Here is a 19,337-nt window from a genome sequence, read left to right as displayed (position 1 = left end):
TTTTTGAGAAATAATATTTTTATTTCTACCTTCCTTCTCTAAATGCCATAAAATAGAAATAGAACCTGGCTTTGGGCTGTTAAAACGGTTTTGTTTTTAACAGCCAAAAGAAAGAAATATGTTGTGTGGATGAGCTAACAGGAGGGAAGCAATTAGAAGAGGAAAGCTACAGAGAAGCAAAGAGAGAGAGAGCTATCAATATCAATAATGGTTATTCTCTCTCCCTCTCTTTCTCTCTTCACATCCAATCACTTTCTTGTTCCTCCAAACCTCTTCTTCTTCAGGTACTCTTCATCTCTCTTCTTGTGCACTTGAACCTACTTCATCTTTCTTCTTTTATTTATGGATGTGGTCTTCGCTCTGTTTCTACTTTTTATCTTCCTAAATTCTTAGTATTGTGCCTTAGAGAGCACAACAGAACAGTGGTGCACCAGCAGAGCAAATGCAGACTACTTGAACCATGCTCAAAACCCTATTTCCAAAATGGGTTTTGCAGAAGAGAGTTATTGCTGTTTGGCCTTTCTTCTCCACTCTTAACAGTTTTGCCATCTTCAGGTAATTAGCTCATACTTTGCCTCTCTAGAGGGGTTTAAAGAAAATGTTTTTTTTTTTTTTTGGTTTTTATTATATTTTGGAACGAACTATATATGCTGCACGCACGTATGCAATTATTATACAAAAAAACACATCAAAGATTTTGCTAAAGGTTAACAATTGTCAACTGATCGAACTGGCATTGCAGGGTCCCTTGCAGAAGAAGATGTGAAAATGGCTTCGTTTGCTGATGACATAAATTCTTATTCTTATCTCTACCCGGTGGAGTTGCAATCTAAGAAGGTCATCTTCAAATGGTAAGCCCAATAAGGCCTATGCATGGTTGTCGTGGCATGGAGGAACTAATGTGAATAAGAACGGAAACTTGATGCTAATTAGTCATTTGTGCTCACAACCTTTTCAATTGCTTATTGTTTTCTTCACAATAAACTCCAATATAGATAGTTTTCAGTTGGACTCTGTTTTCGTTTTGTTAGCACAGAAGCAAACTAGTTGAATTCTTTGTCATTATTGCTCGCATATAGTGCATGTAGGGACCTGACTCTTTTCATCTACTTTAAGGGTGGAATCGAGAAAGCCGGAACGCTATTCCTCAGCTGCTCCATTATCTCGTAAGTCAGCTTTACATGAAAAGTCTTTGAAAATTGATATACGATACCACTTATCATCATGGATCCTATGCTCAATACTTACTGAATTTGTTTTCTATGTTGTACAGCTGATGCACGCCTGCGCATTGTCTCTGAGCGTGTTGACATTATCGATAATCTCATCATTTCCATTTCGGTAACTCCTGATAAATATCACTTTTGGTTTAGTGCTGCAATCCCCTTTGGTTATTATTGAAGGGCTGTTATCTAGTTTTGTCTGATTCAGATAGGTCCCCCAAATTCAAAGATCATAAAATCACCGGACAAGAGTACCTGGACTGCAAAAGATGTTGCTGATTCTGTTTTGGCTGACAAGTCTGCATTGGTATTGTTCCACCTAGCTCTTTTTTTTTTTTTTATAGCATTCTGTTTTAAGGCTGATTAGCAGACATCTTTTCTTGATTACATAGAAATAAAAGTCTACTGTACAAGTAACAAATGTGATCATCATCTTGTGAGACTTTTCCTTTTGAAGTTTAACTAGGACAAGATTATGTCAAAAGTGATCTTCAGAACCTTAGCCATTATAGAGCATCCCTGACCTTAGATTCTCAGAAAATCTAGGTTCTGATTCCAGTGCAACGGTTATAATTTCTTGCAGCGGGTTACCTCAACTCAGCGAATGGCTGAGAGTTCAGTTCTTGATGCACATACTAGTCAAGTAAGTTTTCCAACCCCTTCATTTGGTTTGTGTCGCTGAAACCATCCTTGTAAAACCTACTTGGTACATATGAAGCTTGAGCCATTGTTTATTCCTCAGATTGATGGTCAGCCATATTGGAATTTTGAGTACCTTGTCCGCAAAGCACCCACAAAAACTGTATGTCTTCTTTCTAGCAGCATTTTCAGTAGAATTATAACTTCAGACTGCATGGTTTCTTCATGATTCTTACAGCAGTTATGACTCGTGCAGGCTCAAGAATCTAACAGTTACCGGCACTATGTGGCTTCAACAACCGAACGAGATGGTGGGGCAAATGCTTCTTCTCTGTACATCTATTCTACCGCAAAATTTCGTGTTGTATTACTAGTCGCGTTTTGGCTAAAACATACCATGGGCAATGTCTTTAATTTTTCATGAGTTACTATTGCAACCTTAAACCTCTTACCGTAGCTTACAGAATCTTAATTGCAGGTTATTTGTACTGTATCAACGCTTCAACTCTCAACAAGCAGTGGAACATTGTACTCTCTCTCTCTCTCTCTCTCTCTCTCTCTCTCTGTCAACACTTTTTTAATGAAATTCTCCTATGCCATAATATCACCATTGGTAAAACACGGTTTTAGGAGAAAGTTCCGAGGTTGGAATAACATACGATATCTTTCTATATGTTTACCCTTGCTTGAGGAGGCCCCGTTAGCCTCACTATATATGCGCATCATTAGTCTCATTTACATTAACGCGGGCCTCGCTTACCTTCCTCACCGTTAGCCTCACTTGGCATACCAACTGTTAGATCTATGTGTGCAACACATTAATATGATGACTCCCGGGGTTCTTTAAGCAAACATGTTCACAGACCTTACAATTGAATGGCCAATTTACTTACATAGCAGCTGTTGAATTTACTGTTGTTTATATCTTCTTTGCCTACAGATTATGATTGATGAACTTTCTGTGATGCAGATGGGACCTATCTTGCAAAAGACTGTAGATTCATTTCACCTTCTCCCTCCCACAGAAAACTATGTTCCTCCATTCAAGGATCCATGGAGATTTTGGTGACTGCATACTTGGTTTCTTGTCCCACTAGTGCAAAACTTGAGAAATTTGTATACCTTTGAACAAATTTTAGCTCCAAGTTCCGTTATATTTGTTTCTTTGGGTTTGTGAAGAAGATGCAATAGACATTCCATTCTTGAGAGTTTTTGAGAAATCCCACATTGACTTAAAAGAGAGCCGAGAGACTAGTTGAGGAGGGAAATAGAGATATGAAATGCAAGGAAATCAGAGTTTTCTCTAAGGTAGTAGAAATCATTGATGTATTGCAATTGAGACTTAGAACTGTTAATTTTCTTTCATTGATGATATATCGAACTATGTACAAAGTCAACATGGTGAACTTACAAAGGGGGCTCATTTAATTTTGAGCAAAAAATAGTATGATATGTACAACTGACACTACGGAGATTTAAAAGCTACAAGTGAACACTTGAATCTGGTTCACAGCTAAAAGTATAGTGGCTAGCAGATTAATCCTGAGATGTTGCAGAATATTCAAAAATGAGGCGTTTTGAAGGAGCAGACTGTAGCAGAACACGCAGGCGGCTGGTAAGCTGGTAGATCAATGTCCATTGCATTGCCATTTCCGAGTCCTTCATTTGTCGAACAATTGAGGCCTGGAGGAGACAATAATCTCTTATATGATCATAACAATATTCAAAGCTAAAAAGTGACAATATCTGGCAATTGTCTATGTCTAACATCATTTAAGACTGAATAAGTGTCGTTAGTATTCATCTATTCAACATTTTCTCTACCCACACTATAGGATTACAAGGTAAACTGCTCGTAAACTCGGTTCACATAAGACAATGATAGATATTATAAAAGTAACCCTCTGAAATGTTTATTAATTAATTATCACAATTCCCTTGTTCAAGTGACACAATATTCTAAATAATAACAAATAGCAAAAATAAAATAAAAATTCAGTAGAATCAAATGTGAGTTGCAATATCGAAAGCAGATTAAGGAGTGCTTGAAAAAATACCTGAAGACGTTTCCCAAGTTGGACTTCAACTTCTGTACCAAATGAAATATTACTGGCCAAGGATTTCAGAGGATCCACAGTAGGATCAACAGAAAGCAAGCTAGGGATCTGTGGTGCATACACTAGCCTCCACCTTGCCTGACCAAACTCTCCCTTCCCTTCTATCCTCGGCATTAGTTTTTCAAGTGTTGTAGTTGCAAGCTTTTGAAATGCAAGCTGCCCATCACCTTCCAAGATGGACTCTGCCAATTGACTTTCAAAGACTCTAGCAGCCTATGTATAATGAACAAATGGATCAGATTAAATTGGCTATAGTTCCAGGTAATGAAAACTTCAACTAACTTCTGCATTTCCAAGTATTAACTAAAGCAGAACTTCAGGAGAAACAAAAGGTTCTGAAACTGATAGAAATGATTGAAAAAAACATGGCTTGCATTTTAACAAATGATTCCAGCAACATAGTTTACATGCAGCTTTCTATGTCTATCTTATATAGTTATATCCAATTACATAGTGCAAATCATATATTGGACTATCATTTCATGCATTACAGAAGGAACTGAAAATGAATTGCCAACATGAGAAAATATACCTCAGTAGGTGAGAGAGCGTCCTGTTCCACAGAACGGGTGGAGGTCACAACCAGTTTTTCCTGCCAGTTGCTGGCTCGACTTTGAATCCTGAATTGCCACTCAGACCCCACTAAAACTAGATCTAGCATTGGATCTAATCCATGTTCAGGCTCAAACTTTGCAATATTCAGATGCTCTTGCCTGAGCCTCACCTGAAATTGGAAAGGTTGCTCTCAAGATGCTACAGAAAAACAAGGCCAAAGTAGAGAGACAAAGAAACGAAGCAGTACAAGGATAAGCTTGTACTCCAACCAGATAAATCACTCACCTGAGTAGCGACAAGATTGACATCACCATTTTCAAAAGTTAAGATGCCTCTAGGTTTTATCGATTTGGGATGAGCTGGACCATTTAACTCTAGCTCTCCACTAACAGCAAAATTTAGAATTAAAGGATATACAATCCTCAGCTCTGGTCCTAGAACAAGCTTCAAATCACTAAGTTGAATATCTACATTCGGTTTAATGTTCACTTGCTCCATCTCCTGTACTGCTTGCTTAACCGCTACTGTCCAGAAAGTAAAAGGTTAAATCAAGCAGAGTTTGCAGTCATCGAAAAATTTTACTAATTGTATATACCAAATAAACATTCCATCTACTAAAATATCAGAACCAGCTCATAAGCTCCACCATTGAACTAATGAGAAACTGTCAAACTAATGCCTTACCTGAAGGTTGAGGGAATTTTGTCCATGAAGCAGCAGGTTGTGAACTGAAAAACCGTGAAACATATCTCGAGGCAACTGCTCGATCAACACCTGTACTAGGAAGCCTAGGTTCATTTGTTGCCAATCTATTGGGGGCAGCCCCACTACCCTTATCGTGTGGCAAATATGCTTCACCATGGCTCAATTTAATACTTCCAGAGATGTTTGGTTGCAATATGGAACCAGTTATCTGCATCTGAGTGTCAACCTGGGCACTGAATTTAGGTAAGACATCAGTTTTCTTTGGGCAGCATAAAAAGAAACACGCAACTAAGACAGCAAATAAACATGGATTAACTTCTATGAAAGGAAAAAGAACGACCCCCCAGAATAAGGATATATCATCTCTTCTTTCTTCCTTGCTTTGTTTGTTTGTTTGTTTGTCTTTTTCTTTTTTCTTTTCCAAATACGTAATTAGAACACAAGAACCATTAAAAAATTCAAGACCAACATCATCAAATTGGAAAAGTTGAAAATTATAACCAGCATATGAACCCAAAAACTAACCTAATTTATGATGTGAATGAACTTAAACTTAAAAGATACATTTATACGAAATTCAGATCAGCACCTTAAAATATTTTTTGCCCGCACTTCCAGAACTTCACATTTCAAGTCAATTTTATCTCCAAGGGATGCTTCACTTGTTCTAAGGGGCAGGTTTCCCTTGACAAACAGCTTACCCCTTCTACTTACTCTACTCTCCAATGAAGTGATGCATAACCTATTTGATTTCACATGAACTGTGCCACCGAAATTTGTAAGTGGTTTCCAGAGAACCGGTGATGATATAGATGCCCTGTGGAAGGATGCATATCCATCCAGCACTGGTTGTTCAACTGTGCCTCTGACCTGTTTATTTCATATCGTATCCTCAGAAAATCGATATATACCGAACTTAAACATAACAGAGCTAGGGCGGGAGGTGGGGGAGCCAACAGTTTAAGAAATTACAGAACCACAAAATACCTACCTGAAGCATGATGTCGGCATTGCCCTGAAGCCATTTAGCATAAGGAGATAAAGCAGTTAACATCATCATGCCCCCATCTTTTATATCAGCATCTATTCTGACTTCCCCTACATCTAATATGTTCCAGTTTAAACCTTTAAGGCTTTCAGCTAATCCGGTATCCCAGCCTTCTTCATTCCTCTCTCTTGGAAGTTTCTTTTCACTGGCATCATCGCTAGACCCCCTGCCTCTTTCCTTCACCCAACCATGGTCCCAGGAAGTAGCTCGGCTTTTATCTTTTTCTAAATCTTCTTCCTCTAACATGTTATTCTGAACAAAAGTAACAGGTATGCTTCCCTGAATGTGTACATGCCCAGTTTGGATGATTGGTTCAAATTTTGCATTGAACAGAAAACGACTGGTTGAGGTGAGGGAAGCAACAATTTCAGCTCGTCCGAGATCAATCCCCCCAACGGCACCATCCAGGAGCCTTACTTGCACATCACATTCTGGTTTCGCAAGACTCCCTCTAAGATCGCCTTCCATGTGCAGTATGCCTCTAATTGGTGCTAAAAATTGCCGTAGAGATTGAACAGCATCAGTAGCAGAAGATTCAATGACCTGAATCACAGTGGGAACTAGACTAACAGGAAAGTTCAAAACAGCAAAGTGTAGATTTGTTTTCGGCCCTAACAAAGTCCCATCTGCATGGACTGTGGCGTTGTCTTTCTGAATAAAGATCTTTTCCAGGCGCAAACCATCATCATTGCTGTATGCACCTACTGCCAGAACGCGCTGAGTTTTGTAGGTTCCCCACTCCCAGTCATCCCCATGAAAATCAAATTCTGCCTGACAAAAAACACACATTGATAAAGCCAATTGTTAGAGGACAAAGCTTATATGCCAGAACCAAGTCGTGGTGGCTATGTTTTCCAGATCAAAAACTTACAATTCCTAAGTGGACTAGGAAGAGAGTAATCCTATTACCTTAGATGAAGTTGGTTTTCCCCTTAAACTGAGATTAAATTAAAAGTATCGAGGAGCAAAATCCAAAATGAAAGTGGTCATACTTTGTAGTATTAATGCACAACTTCGTAGCATTTTCCATTATTTCTGTCCCAACAAGCAATTGTCCAAAACTAAATATCTTTGCGATTTTCATATTCATCCCTGTACTCTATAGACAATAGTGTTTGATATTTGAACTTGGCACCGCTACAAAATTGAAAGATACATACCATTGTGTCCCCATTGCCACCTCCGCTTGCATCAAGAGAGCCATGCCAGCTACCTCTGAGCTCAGTTAAACCTGGAAGATCATCTTCCAGAATAACTTCATTTAATGGGGTATAATGTCCCCGTATAACCTGAAATAGGATATGAAATCAATTATATATATACATATAATTCTGGTCCTGGAATCACATCATCTGTAAGGTTTAAAAGGTCCAAACAAACTCCGAAGATGGAACACCATGATATATAAACTGACACAAAAACAAACAAGGTACCCTCACAAATGACTTTAGCAAAGTCAGCTGGTACAAGGAAATAGGATGGTGCAAAACTTCCATTGAAAATTGAGAAAACAATGTTACACAATGATGAGTATAAAAAATGGCATTGCTTCATAAATAGCACAGTTGACAAGAAATTACTAATAATTACTGCTTCAAAATCCATACCGTAATGTATAATTTTGGATCCTGTAAGGCGATATTTCACTAAATAAATTGTATTGAGAAATAAAAAATATATTTCTTTTGGATGTGGTCCTAGCTGGTTGGGCCCTGGAGGGTCGCCTTGGTTGCCTTAACCTGGGGCAGGGCATGCCTGACTTTTAGGTATGCAGCTTACTTAACACTTCTTGGGTCATAATTGCTATTTTATTAGGTCTGTTTAAAGGCATCATATTCCAATTTCATGTCCACCACGTGATGGGAATTCAAGAGCTACACATTTAAAATAAGAATGGACATATGATCTTTCCTCCAAAAAGTACCTCAAGCAGTTCTTTGAGACTTTCTGTATATAATCCAACCGACTGCAAGCTTTGAACAAACAGGTCCTGCATGCAAGGGCCACAGAAACATGTACAATCAGTGTTTTTCTCGTTGTTTCGTTTTAAAAGTGAAATTGTACAATCCAAGAATTAGAACTTATGAAAGCAGATTCAATCCTTTGATTAGGAAAAGAGAAAAAGATTGCCGGTGAAATCAAACAATAGTTTTACAAGAAAAAGTTAGCAAGTCTTAACGGAAAAGAGAGAAAAATAAATAAATGTATAGGCAGAATAGGTTTAGGATGTGATATGTAGTAGATTCAATAGTTTCATAATCACTGCAAGTCTATTACACTTGGGTACTATTTTAACAAAATTGTTGTTTTGGCTAGACTAAATTGAGTGGGATACAACCTTTGATCTTGAGTGAACAGCGGGATCTGTACTTCGAGAAACAAGTCTGGCAAGGGGAAGCATCTCAGCAACCTCAGCTCTAGGAACTTCTAGTCTCATTCTCCACCTTCCCATAGAAGATATGACACTACCCAGATTCCCAGCCATCGCTCTTTTCAATAAACCTCCCCTTTCCTTCTCAGCAGGGTTGCGATCTCGACTGCCGGGCAATACATATTCACCCTGAAGCTCATAACGACTATTGCTTTGCTCCAAGATGGTTTTCTCAACAGTGATCTAAATAATGGTCGTCAACAAGTACCAATATCAGACATTATACAAAAGACTTGTAGTAGCACAACACAAAAAGTAGTTCATCTCATTAAGCTTCAAGCATAACCCAATCCCACTGATGTCATCTTAACAACAACGTTTTAAACAAAGCTTGAAGTTCATGGTTGAAGAAATTAGAGCAACCAACCAAAACCTAATTTACTTTCCCAATAGGAATACTCCTAGCAATGGTCAATGTAAAACAAATCTAATATCCTTGAAACATTTACTTAAAGGAAATGTGGTCAAATTTTGGATTCTGTATATTTACCGAAACCAGAGAAATCAAGAACGTTATTATAAATATAAAAAATAAAGAAAAAATAAAATCATTGCACCATTCAAATGAACAACAGATATTACAGAAAGAAGACAAATTATAGAGACCTTAAGCAGAGATAAACCAGCAAAAGAGAACTCAAACAAAACATTCGTTTTCCTTCAAAATGCAATTTTCACTTTTTGAGTTTTTCTGAATTCATTTTCACAAGCATGGACATCTTGGCATTGGGAAGGAACAGTAGCATAGAACCTTACTTAACCATCAACATTCAAATTTGCAAAAGAAAAGATGTGAACAGAAGACAATATTATCAATGAAAATCCCAAAGCAATAAATCCACAAGGACAAGAAAAGTAGAAACACCCTATCAACAAGGTACTCACAACATCCCCACTCCATCTAGCAGCCACATCAAGGGCTTCACCTAGTACACCGCTAAACTTTGGCCGAAGTACAGATAGCAGCCCATGACCTCTTCGTTTCTGAAGATTAAGCTGAATTTCTGCCTGAAAGCAAAGAACCAGCTTTGACCATTCAGTATAATAAAGTAACTGTGTAGAAAGTTAAAAACAACAAACACTGATCAACCTACTTTTATTTACTCAACTAGATTCCGACTCAAGTAAACAGAATAAGTGAGTTAAAACTAAATTTCACTAATGATATAATGCATAAAAGAAACAGTGAACAACCATTAAAAGTATTTCCAGAATTCCTACGGAAAAAGATCATATGACAACTCCGATTTTTCTAATCCCTTTTTTCTACTTTACCTCTGAGAAGTCCCTTGAAGTGATGGTCAAAGACAATGTTATAAACGAGATGGTTAAATTAGCCATGCAAATAAAGTCCTATTATCATTTGAAGGCTTCATTAGAATGAACATCAAAGTGATCAAGTTCCAGTGCATGTTTGCCACTCTTAACATCAAACTTACAATAACCAAATGTGCACCAGAGAGGAACGGAAGGGGGAGAAAGAGGAAACAGAAAATAATAAACACAGGAGGCTGCTGGCTTACCTTTTGTATTGTTCCACGGAGCGAAGCTAATTCCAACTCATCGAGTGGTAACTGACGTATCTGTTTACCAACACAAAGACCAAGAAAGAGTTATGTACTCGATTTGCTATCACTAAAAGTGATCAGAGAGAGGGGTGAAATAGGAAGATAATAACTTTGCTCAAAGATAGGTACCTCCAAGCTAGCAGAATGAAATGGTTGGAAGCAAATGTTTGCTTTTAGTTGGCCCTTTTGAAGGAAGAAAGACAACAATTGTCCACTTTGTGTGTTAGTTTCACTGTTAGGCTTCAGTGGCCCTACAAACTCCACTACAAGACTTTCATCTGGCCTACCTGTGGCATCTAACTGCACTAACAGAAATATCTCATATTTTAGAAGAAGCTGTAGGAAACAGGGAATAAACAATAATAAATCATAAATATAGTTGGTCAACACCAACTCTTTCTTTATTATCAGACCATGTCTCATCACATCAAAACGACAAATGTTACACTAACCACACCACATGTTGTCCTTAGTGAATCATTTATTGGCATTCAAATCCCATAGTATACATATGGTAAAATGTAAAATGTACAACAGAATCTGATTATGAATAAGTTTTCCAAGTACCCAAGCATGAGCATTCCAAGGCAATGTATCAATTTCAAAAGTGGAAATTCTCACTAAGTTAGTTTTTAAACATGCTTATTTTAAAATGAAGTTACTTATATGCAAGTAGCATTGGCACACTGAAAATTACAAAGAGCTTCCATGATACGATAGACTATAACCATAACGCTTACTCCAGATCAGTTATGCTCTATAGTGAAGAATGTCAATAAATTACAATTACAGAAATAAAGAACAAATAAAACAAGAATAGAATCAATCAACTTATTAATTTGAAAGTTATAGTGGGAACAATTGAGGACAAGATCACCTTCACACACACACACACACACACATATATATGCTCAGTTCCAAGGAAAATAAAAGGTGAAATATGTAAACATTCTTTGCATTACCTTGATACACTCACGTGAAATGCTCAACGATCCAGCCAACTGAGGGGCCAACATCAACTGATTCAATTTGAGACCTGAAATTGAAACCTCTCCTACGAGACTATCTGTCTTTCCTGTATCTGTCATATTCACCTGTTGCTTATTTCTCTCCGAACCAAATTCTTGTCCATTAGAAATACTAAAAGGCTTTAAAACCTTTCCCTGAAACTTGATCTTCCCTGTTGCTTTCAAATGCATGGGTTTCGGAGAATCAAAGGGATAAGAAGATACCAAGCTGAAGAACTCAAAACCACGCATACGTAAATCCAAGTCGATTCCCTCAACAACAAATGGCATGGCACTCTTTGTCTCAGCATCTCTTTTGTTTAGCCAATCTTTATCCTTGTAAGATGTTAGAACTTTTGAGGACAAGTCAAAGGCAGTAGATGAGGAATTAATAGTAATGGAATCATGCGCTATTATGATATCTCCTCGAGCATCGCTGAAGGACCCTTCAGCCTTTGGAGCCGTCCATTTAATGTCAAACCTCCTACATTAGAAAAATAACACATAAACCTGAAGAACTTTTCACATCAGAGGTGGACTATCATCATCAGCAGCCACATTATTATATGATCAAAAACCATAACAAAATGCAGAGGAAGCATATAAGCAACTGTTGTGAATTTGGCTCGTTGATATGCCTAAGTTGATTAGGATTCAAGGCAAAACCAGATGGGTAAATGTAAGATTAGTGCGCACAGGAATTCTTCTAGTATCCTAATGGGTTTTGGAATAGGAAGAGTTATTCCTATTGATTTAGACCTGGAAAGCAAGTTCTATTCTAGATAGGAATAGGAAAGCTAGCTCCCTTTCCTTGTTCTAATAGTTTTAGGAATCCTAATGTGACATGTTTGTAACCAGCGCCTATAATCTATAAATAGGGCTGCAGGGAGATCAGAGAAGAGATCAAAGAGAGATCTCAGAGAGTTCTCAGTTACATATAAACAAAGGGGCAGGGAGAGCCAAGGATGATAGAGAGATCTAGCAAAGGGGTTGGGGATTAGCATAGGGATTTCAATAAGTACTTGTAATCAAGTTGTTATTCTCCATAGTGCTAGTGATTCTCAAGAGAAATCACACAGAGGACGTAGGCAAAGTTTTTGTCGAACCTCTATAAAATTCTGTGTTAGTGTGCAGTGGTTTTTTGCTGTGATATTTTGCGCCATCATCCTATTATTGTTTGCAGTCATAAGTCTATAAAGAGAAACAAGGTTCTGGGTTTATTAAAAGGCGCATATTTACTACAGAAACAACATGAATAATTCTTGAGCAACAGATAAGGGGCACCCAGGAATCTTACGGTCTCAGTAGGGATCCAGAAAGTTTTGTTTCTCCATTTAAATCCCCTAATTTCAGTGGCATCAGTTGAAGATAACCAGGAATATATCGATGCAGAATTTTATCAAAGCACATACTTCCGGAGAAATTCACATCCATTGATGTATCATCAACCTCACCCTGTGTAGAGGCATCACACAATTAAATTTCAAAAAACAAAAGTTGATCGAGTGTGCTGCGCATCATCACAAAGATTTAAAATCCAACAGATAGATTATTATTTAAAAGCCTCGATGGGAAACTGACTGCATCTAAAACATAACAGTTTTTCACCCATGCAAGATGTTGACAACCCAGATCAAACTTAATGTTTTTGTGTCAATATACACACTTTTCTACCAAGAGAATGATATATCTAAAATCTTGGCTAAACTTTTGGACAAACCCAAAAGGTGAGCTCATCAGCAACTACATACCTCTGGGCAAATCCATGCATTCCCAGCCCCTCGAATTTCACCGCCATCGACAAGACTAGCTCTAATTCCATACAAGTCGGCGACCTATGCAAAAGTACAGGATAAGCTTACAAGAATATAGATACACTTGCATGAGGAAAACCAAGACTCAATTTCGGTATCATTTTAGTTGTTCCTTATAAACTTACACAGCTATCAGTGTTGAAAGTGAAATTGGCAGACACGCATGAAAATGGTACACGATCAAACGCTGCCACAGCACCAGCTTCCTTACTTTTCAAAACTGCTTCTGATGCGGCAGATGGCGGAAAATCAGAAACTGACTGGGACATCCTTCTAGATACCATTCCACTTCCCACAAATATAGGAGCATCCAATGGACCTTGACAGTTAAACACTGCAGTCACTGAACCAGCCAGCTACATGGGGAAGATTCAGACAGAGATTGATTAATTTGCTATATCACCTATCATAACTGTCTTATTGTAAGAGGGCAGAGGACTAACTAGGGAAAATTAATGCACACCATCATTATTATGTGGAATTGAGGAAATAATAGTCGGGAATGCACAAACAGACTATATAACACAACTCTTTAAAAATATACTAAAACTTAGAGAATGTTTTTCTTCTTTTTCAATTAAATAAAAAAAAGGAGAGAGAGAGAACAGGGAGCTTTGGAAACCTATAATATTAAGCATTAGCACTCAGATTTTAACATCACACTTTTTCTACCTGAAAACCAGTGTTTCAGACAGTTGAGGGCTATACATGTGACAGTCACCGTCTAACACTCCACAGAGACTTCTAAAAGTTTTTTTATTTCCTTTACCTATAATTCATAATTATACTAACCCATTTCATGACCTATGCAAGCAGCAAACACTCAAAAATAGAATGAATATTATAAGTAAACAAAGAGAATTGTAAACAACCATGCTCTATGATAGGAAAATGCTAGTGTCCTACCATGACAAAGAGGCGCTCTCACGTATGTGTTTAAACACTACCCTTTAGAAGGGAGGAGTAATGGGTTCAACTGTCTATGCGAGGAAGGATTCAGGGAGAAGAAGAGCTAACATGTAATTTGCAGCCTACTACCATTTACCAAATACAGCAAAACAACAGACAACACATTAAAGCCAATCAGACACAATAAATGCAACAGACATGTACCGGAAACATAAGAGGCTTCATCTTGAAAGTTTTCATCAAGGCATTTACTTCCACGCAAGAAACCTGGAAATAGACAAAGATTACTATGCAGTAGAATTCATGAAACAAAAAGAAAATCAAATAAGTAATTTCAAGTTGCTGGTAATGAATTGCCCAGTTGTCCAAGAAATGATTCTAGTACAAAAAGAAGGCACCAGGAACTCTTACTGTAACTTACATATATCAATTATATCTAAAATCCCGGGAACATCATCATTCTCAACTGACAAACGCAATTCCTGATGGCCTTCAGTAGTGTTTTAGACTAAAATAAGTTATTTATCTACTTCTATATAGCTGAACTAAACTTAGGTACTCGTTTTTCTTTTCTTTTCTAGTCAGAAATTTAAGTGCATTGCCAAATATGTCTCCAATAATGCACCTGACACATAAGATGAAACTCTCCTTCCTCGGGATGAATACCAAAATCTCCAGACGCTTCCAAAGGAACATCACCAAACCAGCCACTTGCATTGTGTAAGAATATTCGCTGGCCACGGAAACATAAGCTTGCCGAGATGTCCTGCATAGAAAAAACATGAGGTACAAAATGAAGACCACTTTCCAGAATTCAAGCACAACAGCATGGTGGTTTCAACTGTATAACCTTTGCATGACAAAAAGACTCATAAATTTTTCATGTTTTGCTTACTATGACTGTCTAAGGAAGTGCGGATTCCATACAGCACTTGTGTGGTCTCTACACAGCACATTCCATGAATTAAATTGTACTATATGTGCAGAAGTTATTCCATCTTTATGCATTAAAACTGAATATAAATGTCTTTCTATACTATTCAGTTCAGAAGACCACATAAGAATTATTGTAACACACACACACACACACATATCTGCCAAATATTTTCCATAGCAAATAATCTACATATGCTACCTACTAACAATCATAATTGGCAGGAAATAAAACATCTCTGTAACAAGCAGCAAATATTCATAAAAATTCAAGAAAATCCAAAAGCAACATACAGAAAATGATGATGGAGCATCAATTGTTTGAAAAGCCAACCCTGTCACATCAAGCTGTCCATGAAGATTGGGAAATGATTCTCCTCTTGACATGCACAAGTGAACCTGAAAAAGTGGAAATGAATAAATATCTCAAATAAAAAATATAAGACCATAATCTGATCAAACTAATCTAGATTCTTCTCCTCCTACCCAGACATTATGTGAGAAAATACAGATTAAAAAAGAAACTGCGAAATCTTGTTGAATTCAGATACGCCCAAACTTTTTGTAAGATTTAAAGAGAAGAATTATTCAACAAGGAAATTAGTGTTATTATATCAGCTAGAGAATCAATGTAACAGGCATAAACTGAGATGTACACCCTTAAATTAGGCATAAAATAAGAAAATAAAAAATAATATAAAAAAGGTTAATCTGAAGTTAGAGAAGCACCTCACCAGTGGCTCTTCCTTTGGACCACATTAATGGAATTTCTAAAATCCGTTCAAAAAGCTGCAATATGAAAAAAGGCAACCAAGAAAACAACACACATTATCACACTTCAGATTGAAAAGAAAGGTCTTGGCAGTCTCAAGGAATGTATCATATAACTTTTCAGTGTCTAGCTTACCGGAGCAAAAAGGTTAGCAACTTTTAGGTTCGCATGCCATTTCTGTTCAACAATGTCAACAAATACATCTGCAGATAACCAGCCACCATCTTCAGACATGATGTCAGACCTCCACATCTTACAGTTGCCATTGACTTGCACATGCACGCGACCATAGTGATTTTGAAACTTCACATGTCCATTGACATTCTCCATCTCTCTGTAGACATCATAAATGCTCAAATCAAACAAAGGCATGATCCCTTTATCTTGCATAAGTGGATAAATTGTCATTATACAAAAACATTCCCCACTAGGGAGCATTTCCAAAATGAGTCAAATATCTATTTAATTTATAAAATATATATAAAATAATAATAATAATAATAACAAAAATAAAAATAAAAACTCATACTCATGATAAAATCCATCAAGAGAATAGTGTAATTATCAAGAGTATATGGTGGCCCTACCGAGGTTCCCTGTCACCGTATGCAAGTAGCATGAGTGTTCCTCCTTTGAATTGTACAGAATCCAGTGTAACTGGAAGCATCTTCTCAATGCCTTCAGGCTGCACAATATTGACCTCGTCGACAAGTTCTGCAACAATATCTTCAACTCTGGGGCGCATGCTAGATGTCAGCTTTTGAATGAGACCAGAGAGAAGATGGGATATTGGAACTCCAGCATTTCTAGAAAAAGAGGGAATCCCTAATTTCTGACTTAGGGGCCAGGTGGGAACATGATCATATGTTGCAAAAGGGGGTATTGTGGAAGTTGAATTCTGCAATGTTTCACCTGCTTGCCTTTCTGATTCACCATCCTCAGAATGATTATTTTTAACATCATTTCCAAAATCCTCATCTTTTACATTACAACTGGTTTTAGTTTCTGAAACATTTTCAGTGGATGGGTAACTGGATTTCTCATCTACATTGGACCTATCTAATGGATCATGTATGGGATTAAAACTACTTAAATGACTGTTTGCATTCTGATTTTCTTTAAGGGCGTGGTCTGCTGAATCTCTAGAACCTTTTCCATTCCGGTTTTCATCTCTGACAGTTTCTCGACCAATACCTGCGACACTAGTGTTGGCATTATTAGCAACCTCATTCTTCATCAAATAGGTGTCAAGGTTCATCACATCATAACTTCCGGATGCCTGTGAAAGTTCATCAGACTTCCCATGCACCAAATCCTGAAAATATGCAAGTGCCCTTACTGCACTATCCCCAAGAATTCTTCTTTTGGCAGTAAAACCAGATGCAGAAATATCGTTCCCGTTGCCCTTCCTTTTGAATTTGTGCTTTTTAGGTCCCTTTATCACTCTGGACCAAAATTTAAGCCCAGAACCCGGTATTTTTACACCCAATGATTTCTCCAAGTCTGCATGTTTGATATCATAATCGACACCTGTGTCCATGCAGTGATCTCTCCAGTGCATCTTTTCATCCATGCATAAAAACGATTCAGAGGTTGTTAAATCCCCTGAATGGCTATCACCTTCCTTTGAATCATCACCTTTGGATGGAGTGGAACCCTTGTCTGAAATAATGTAACCCATCTCCGCAGCTTTTCTAGCTGCTTCATCCCTTGCTCTTTCCCAGCGATCAGCTGCTTCCTCTCTAGCTAGCCTCCGGGTTTTTGTACGATGATCAATTCCTTCTTCTGTTGATAAGTGCCTCTGCAGACTACCTTCGGATGAGGGTATCCCTAACCATGTATAATCCTTCTTCTGCGCAATCAAGACAATTGGATGGGACAAAACTGCATCAATCACAATCCTTCCCCTCCTCAGACTTGCAAAAGGACGAAAAAGAAGTTTCATAGATGGGACCTCACCACAAGAAAATTCCTCATTATGAGGGCCAACTGAACACGCCTCCAATGTGATGCTCAGAGGTGATATCCTTCGAACCTTACCAAAAACAATTTCGCGCTGAATATACTCACTGAGTACTGAGCAAACAGAAGGCAAAACCCTGGCTTCAATAAGACCCTTGGCTTTTTTCTGCCCATACCATACCAACAAGCATACCCCAGATATCACGGCAACAAATACAGAGCACCTAACTAAAAGTAACCCCTCCTCCCACAGAGGAGATAAAGACCTCACCAGAGCCTTGCTTTGAGAAAAAGGCTCTTTAACACATTGTATCTTGCCATTTTTCAGCTCAAAGGTTCTCTTTAATAACTCCACATTTTTCCCCCAAAAATGTGAAACTCGCATTGCTTGAGTAATCCAATAATTTTGCTTTTCACTCACACACCTGCGGACAACCCTTCTTCCCACATGCCTTGTGTCCCAATGAATCAAATTCCCATGGTTTCTACCACTTAAAGAGCTGTGAATCGGAACCCCGAGAAATGGGCAATGGAGTTTTCCACTCATTATCTCCCCTGATGCATCAACATCCAATCACCCAAGTCATTGGCCAGGGACCAAGATACAGCTCTCAGTCCCCCAACAAGTCATAAAATCATGAAGCAGCCAGACATTCGAACCCTAAGAACATACATGCATATTAGTCTCAATCAGTACCTCACACCACAAAATCCAACACAAATATCATATGAATAGAAAGTAAGAGATACAACAACATCCACTGGATTCCTCATGTGGCAAAAGAAAAATATTACAGCAAAAAAAGAAAATTACTGAAGTTATCTTCTGGTCTAAATTCAGCAATAAACAAGTGTTAATCAATGACTACTAGCTCAACTTTCCGCTTTTTAGATACTTAGCAATGTTACAGTAAGACTCGAACAACCGGAAAAAAAAAAAGCTAGAGCACAAAACGGCGTTCGATTAGTTCAATATACAGAGCCCTAGAACTTGCCGTCACTCTCACTCAAGAGCAGAGATAACCAAACGGCACCGTTTTAAACCCTAGATAGTGCTTAAACACAAAATTCCAATCCAATTTTTCAGAATTTTCTACTCTGAAACAAAATACGAGTGTTCGGAATAAGGAAGAATTGAAGGCGGGAAAGAGAACCTGAAGTGAAGGAATGGAGCATTTTTGGTCTGGTTTTCACTGTCGCTTGTTGCTTGAGAGAGAGAGAGACCAAGGCTCAGAGCTTTCTCTGGCTTCGCTTCGCTTCAATGGCCGGGCCTGGGTTCTTGGTTCTTCTTCAATTAGAAATAAATATAAAAATTTCTATTTCATTCTTTCTCCTTCATGGTGACAACTAGGACGTAGATGTGTACTTGGGGGTTTATTTACGGAAATGCCACGAGGGAAGAGATGAAATGTCTGAGATGACCTTATCTGGTAATAGCGTACAAGGCAGACCAATTTGGTATGTATGGATCAATCATTCATCATTCATCCATTCCATGGTTTTGGTATCTTTGCTTTCATCAGACAAAAGATAGGTATTCTACCTTTCAGCAATCTGAGAATTTCTAATCTGGTACTTAGTCTCGAGTTTGAATCTCCTCTGCTTAACTGCTTCGGAGGGGAGCTCAACTCAATTGGCTTTGATTGCTTATGTG

The 19,337-nt window shown here is 38.0% G+C and overlaps 2 protein-coding genes across 5 annotated transcripts; one reads left to right on the top strand and one right to left on the bottom strand.

Annotated features, from left to right (window-relative positions):
- The first annotated feature begins 80 nt into the window (after positions 1–80).
- LOC112172529 (psbP domain-containing protein 5, chloroplastic) lies at positions 81–3,259 on the top strand. 2 transcript variants are annotated; one of them, XM_024309913.2, is made up of 11 exons: positions 81–284; positions 407–555; positions 743–851; positions 1,117–1,166; positions 1,274–1,341; positions 1,417–1,530; positions 1,807–1,866; positions 1,966–2,025; positions 2,119–2,173; positions 2,341–2,390; positions 2,833–3,259. In XM_024309913.2, the coding sequence occupies exons 1-11, from the start codon at positions 208–210 to the stop codon at positions 2,929–2,931; spliced, it is 891 nt and encodes a 296-aa protein (XP_024165681.1). In that variant the 5' UTR covers positions 81–207; the 3' UTR covers positions 2,932–3,259. The 2 variants fall into 2 exon arrangements, with proteins under 2 accessions (XP_024165681.1, XP_024165682.1); XM_024309914.2 differs by having other exon boundaries at positions 83–284; positions 1,432–1,530; positions 2,833–3,201.
- On the bottom strand, positions 3,205–19,008 carry LOC112172524 (protein TIC236, chloroplastic). Of its 3 annotated transcripts, none has more exons than XM_024309906.2 (24): positions 18,838–19,006; positions 16,309–18,344; positions 15,857–16,055; positions 15,679–15,738; positions 15,244–15,348; positions 14,642–14,782; positions 14,221–14,283; positions 13,233–13,463; positions 13,045–13,128; positions 12,591–12,748; positions 11,249–11,777; positions 10,416–10,586; positions 10,242–10,301; positions 9,604–9,726; positions 8,626–8,901; positions 8,212–8,277; positions 7,448–7,576; positions 6,231–7,058; positions 5,829–6,109; positions 5,219–5,472; positions 4,820–5,058; positions 4,512–4,703; positions 3,920–4,192; positions 3,205–3,545 (listed from the first exon to the last, which is right to left on the bottom strand). In XM_024309906.2, the coding sequence occupies exons 2-24, from the start codon at positions 18,228–18,230 to the stop codon at positions 3,399–3,401; spliced, it is 6,531 nt and encodes a 2,176-aa protein (XP_024165674.1). In that variant the 5' UTR covers positions 18,231–18,344; positions 18,838–19,006; the 3' UTR covers positions 3,205–3,398. The 3 variants fall into 3 exon arrangements, with proteins under 3 accessions (XP_024165674.1, XP_024165675.1, XP_024165676.1); XM_024309907.2 differs by having other exon boundaries at positions 4,820–5,055; XM_024309908.2 differs by lacking the exons at positions 3,205–3,545; positions 3,920–4,192; positions 4,512–4,703; positions 4,820–5,058 and having other exon boundaries at positions 5,299–5,465; positions 18,838–19,008.
- Positions 19,009–19,337: the final 329 nt, after the last annotated feature.

This window comes from Rosa chinensis, chromosome 6 (genome assembly GCF_002994745.2).
Source record: "Rosa chinensis cultivar Old Blush chromosome 6, RchiOBHm-V2, whole genome shotgun sequence".
Lineage (NCBI taxonomy): Eukaryota > Viridiplantae > Streptophyta > Magnoliopsida > Rosales > Rosaceae > Rosa > Rosa chinensis.
This window is presented reverse-complemented; position numbering and strand designations above follow the sequence as displayed.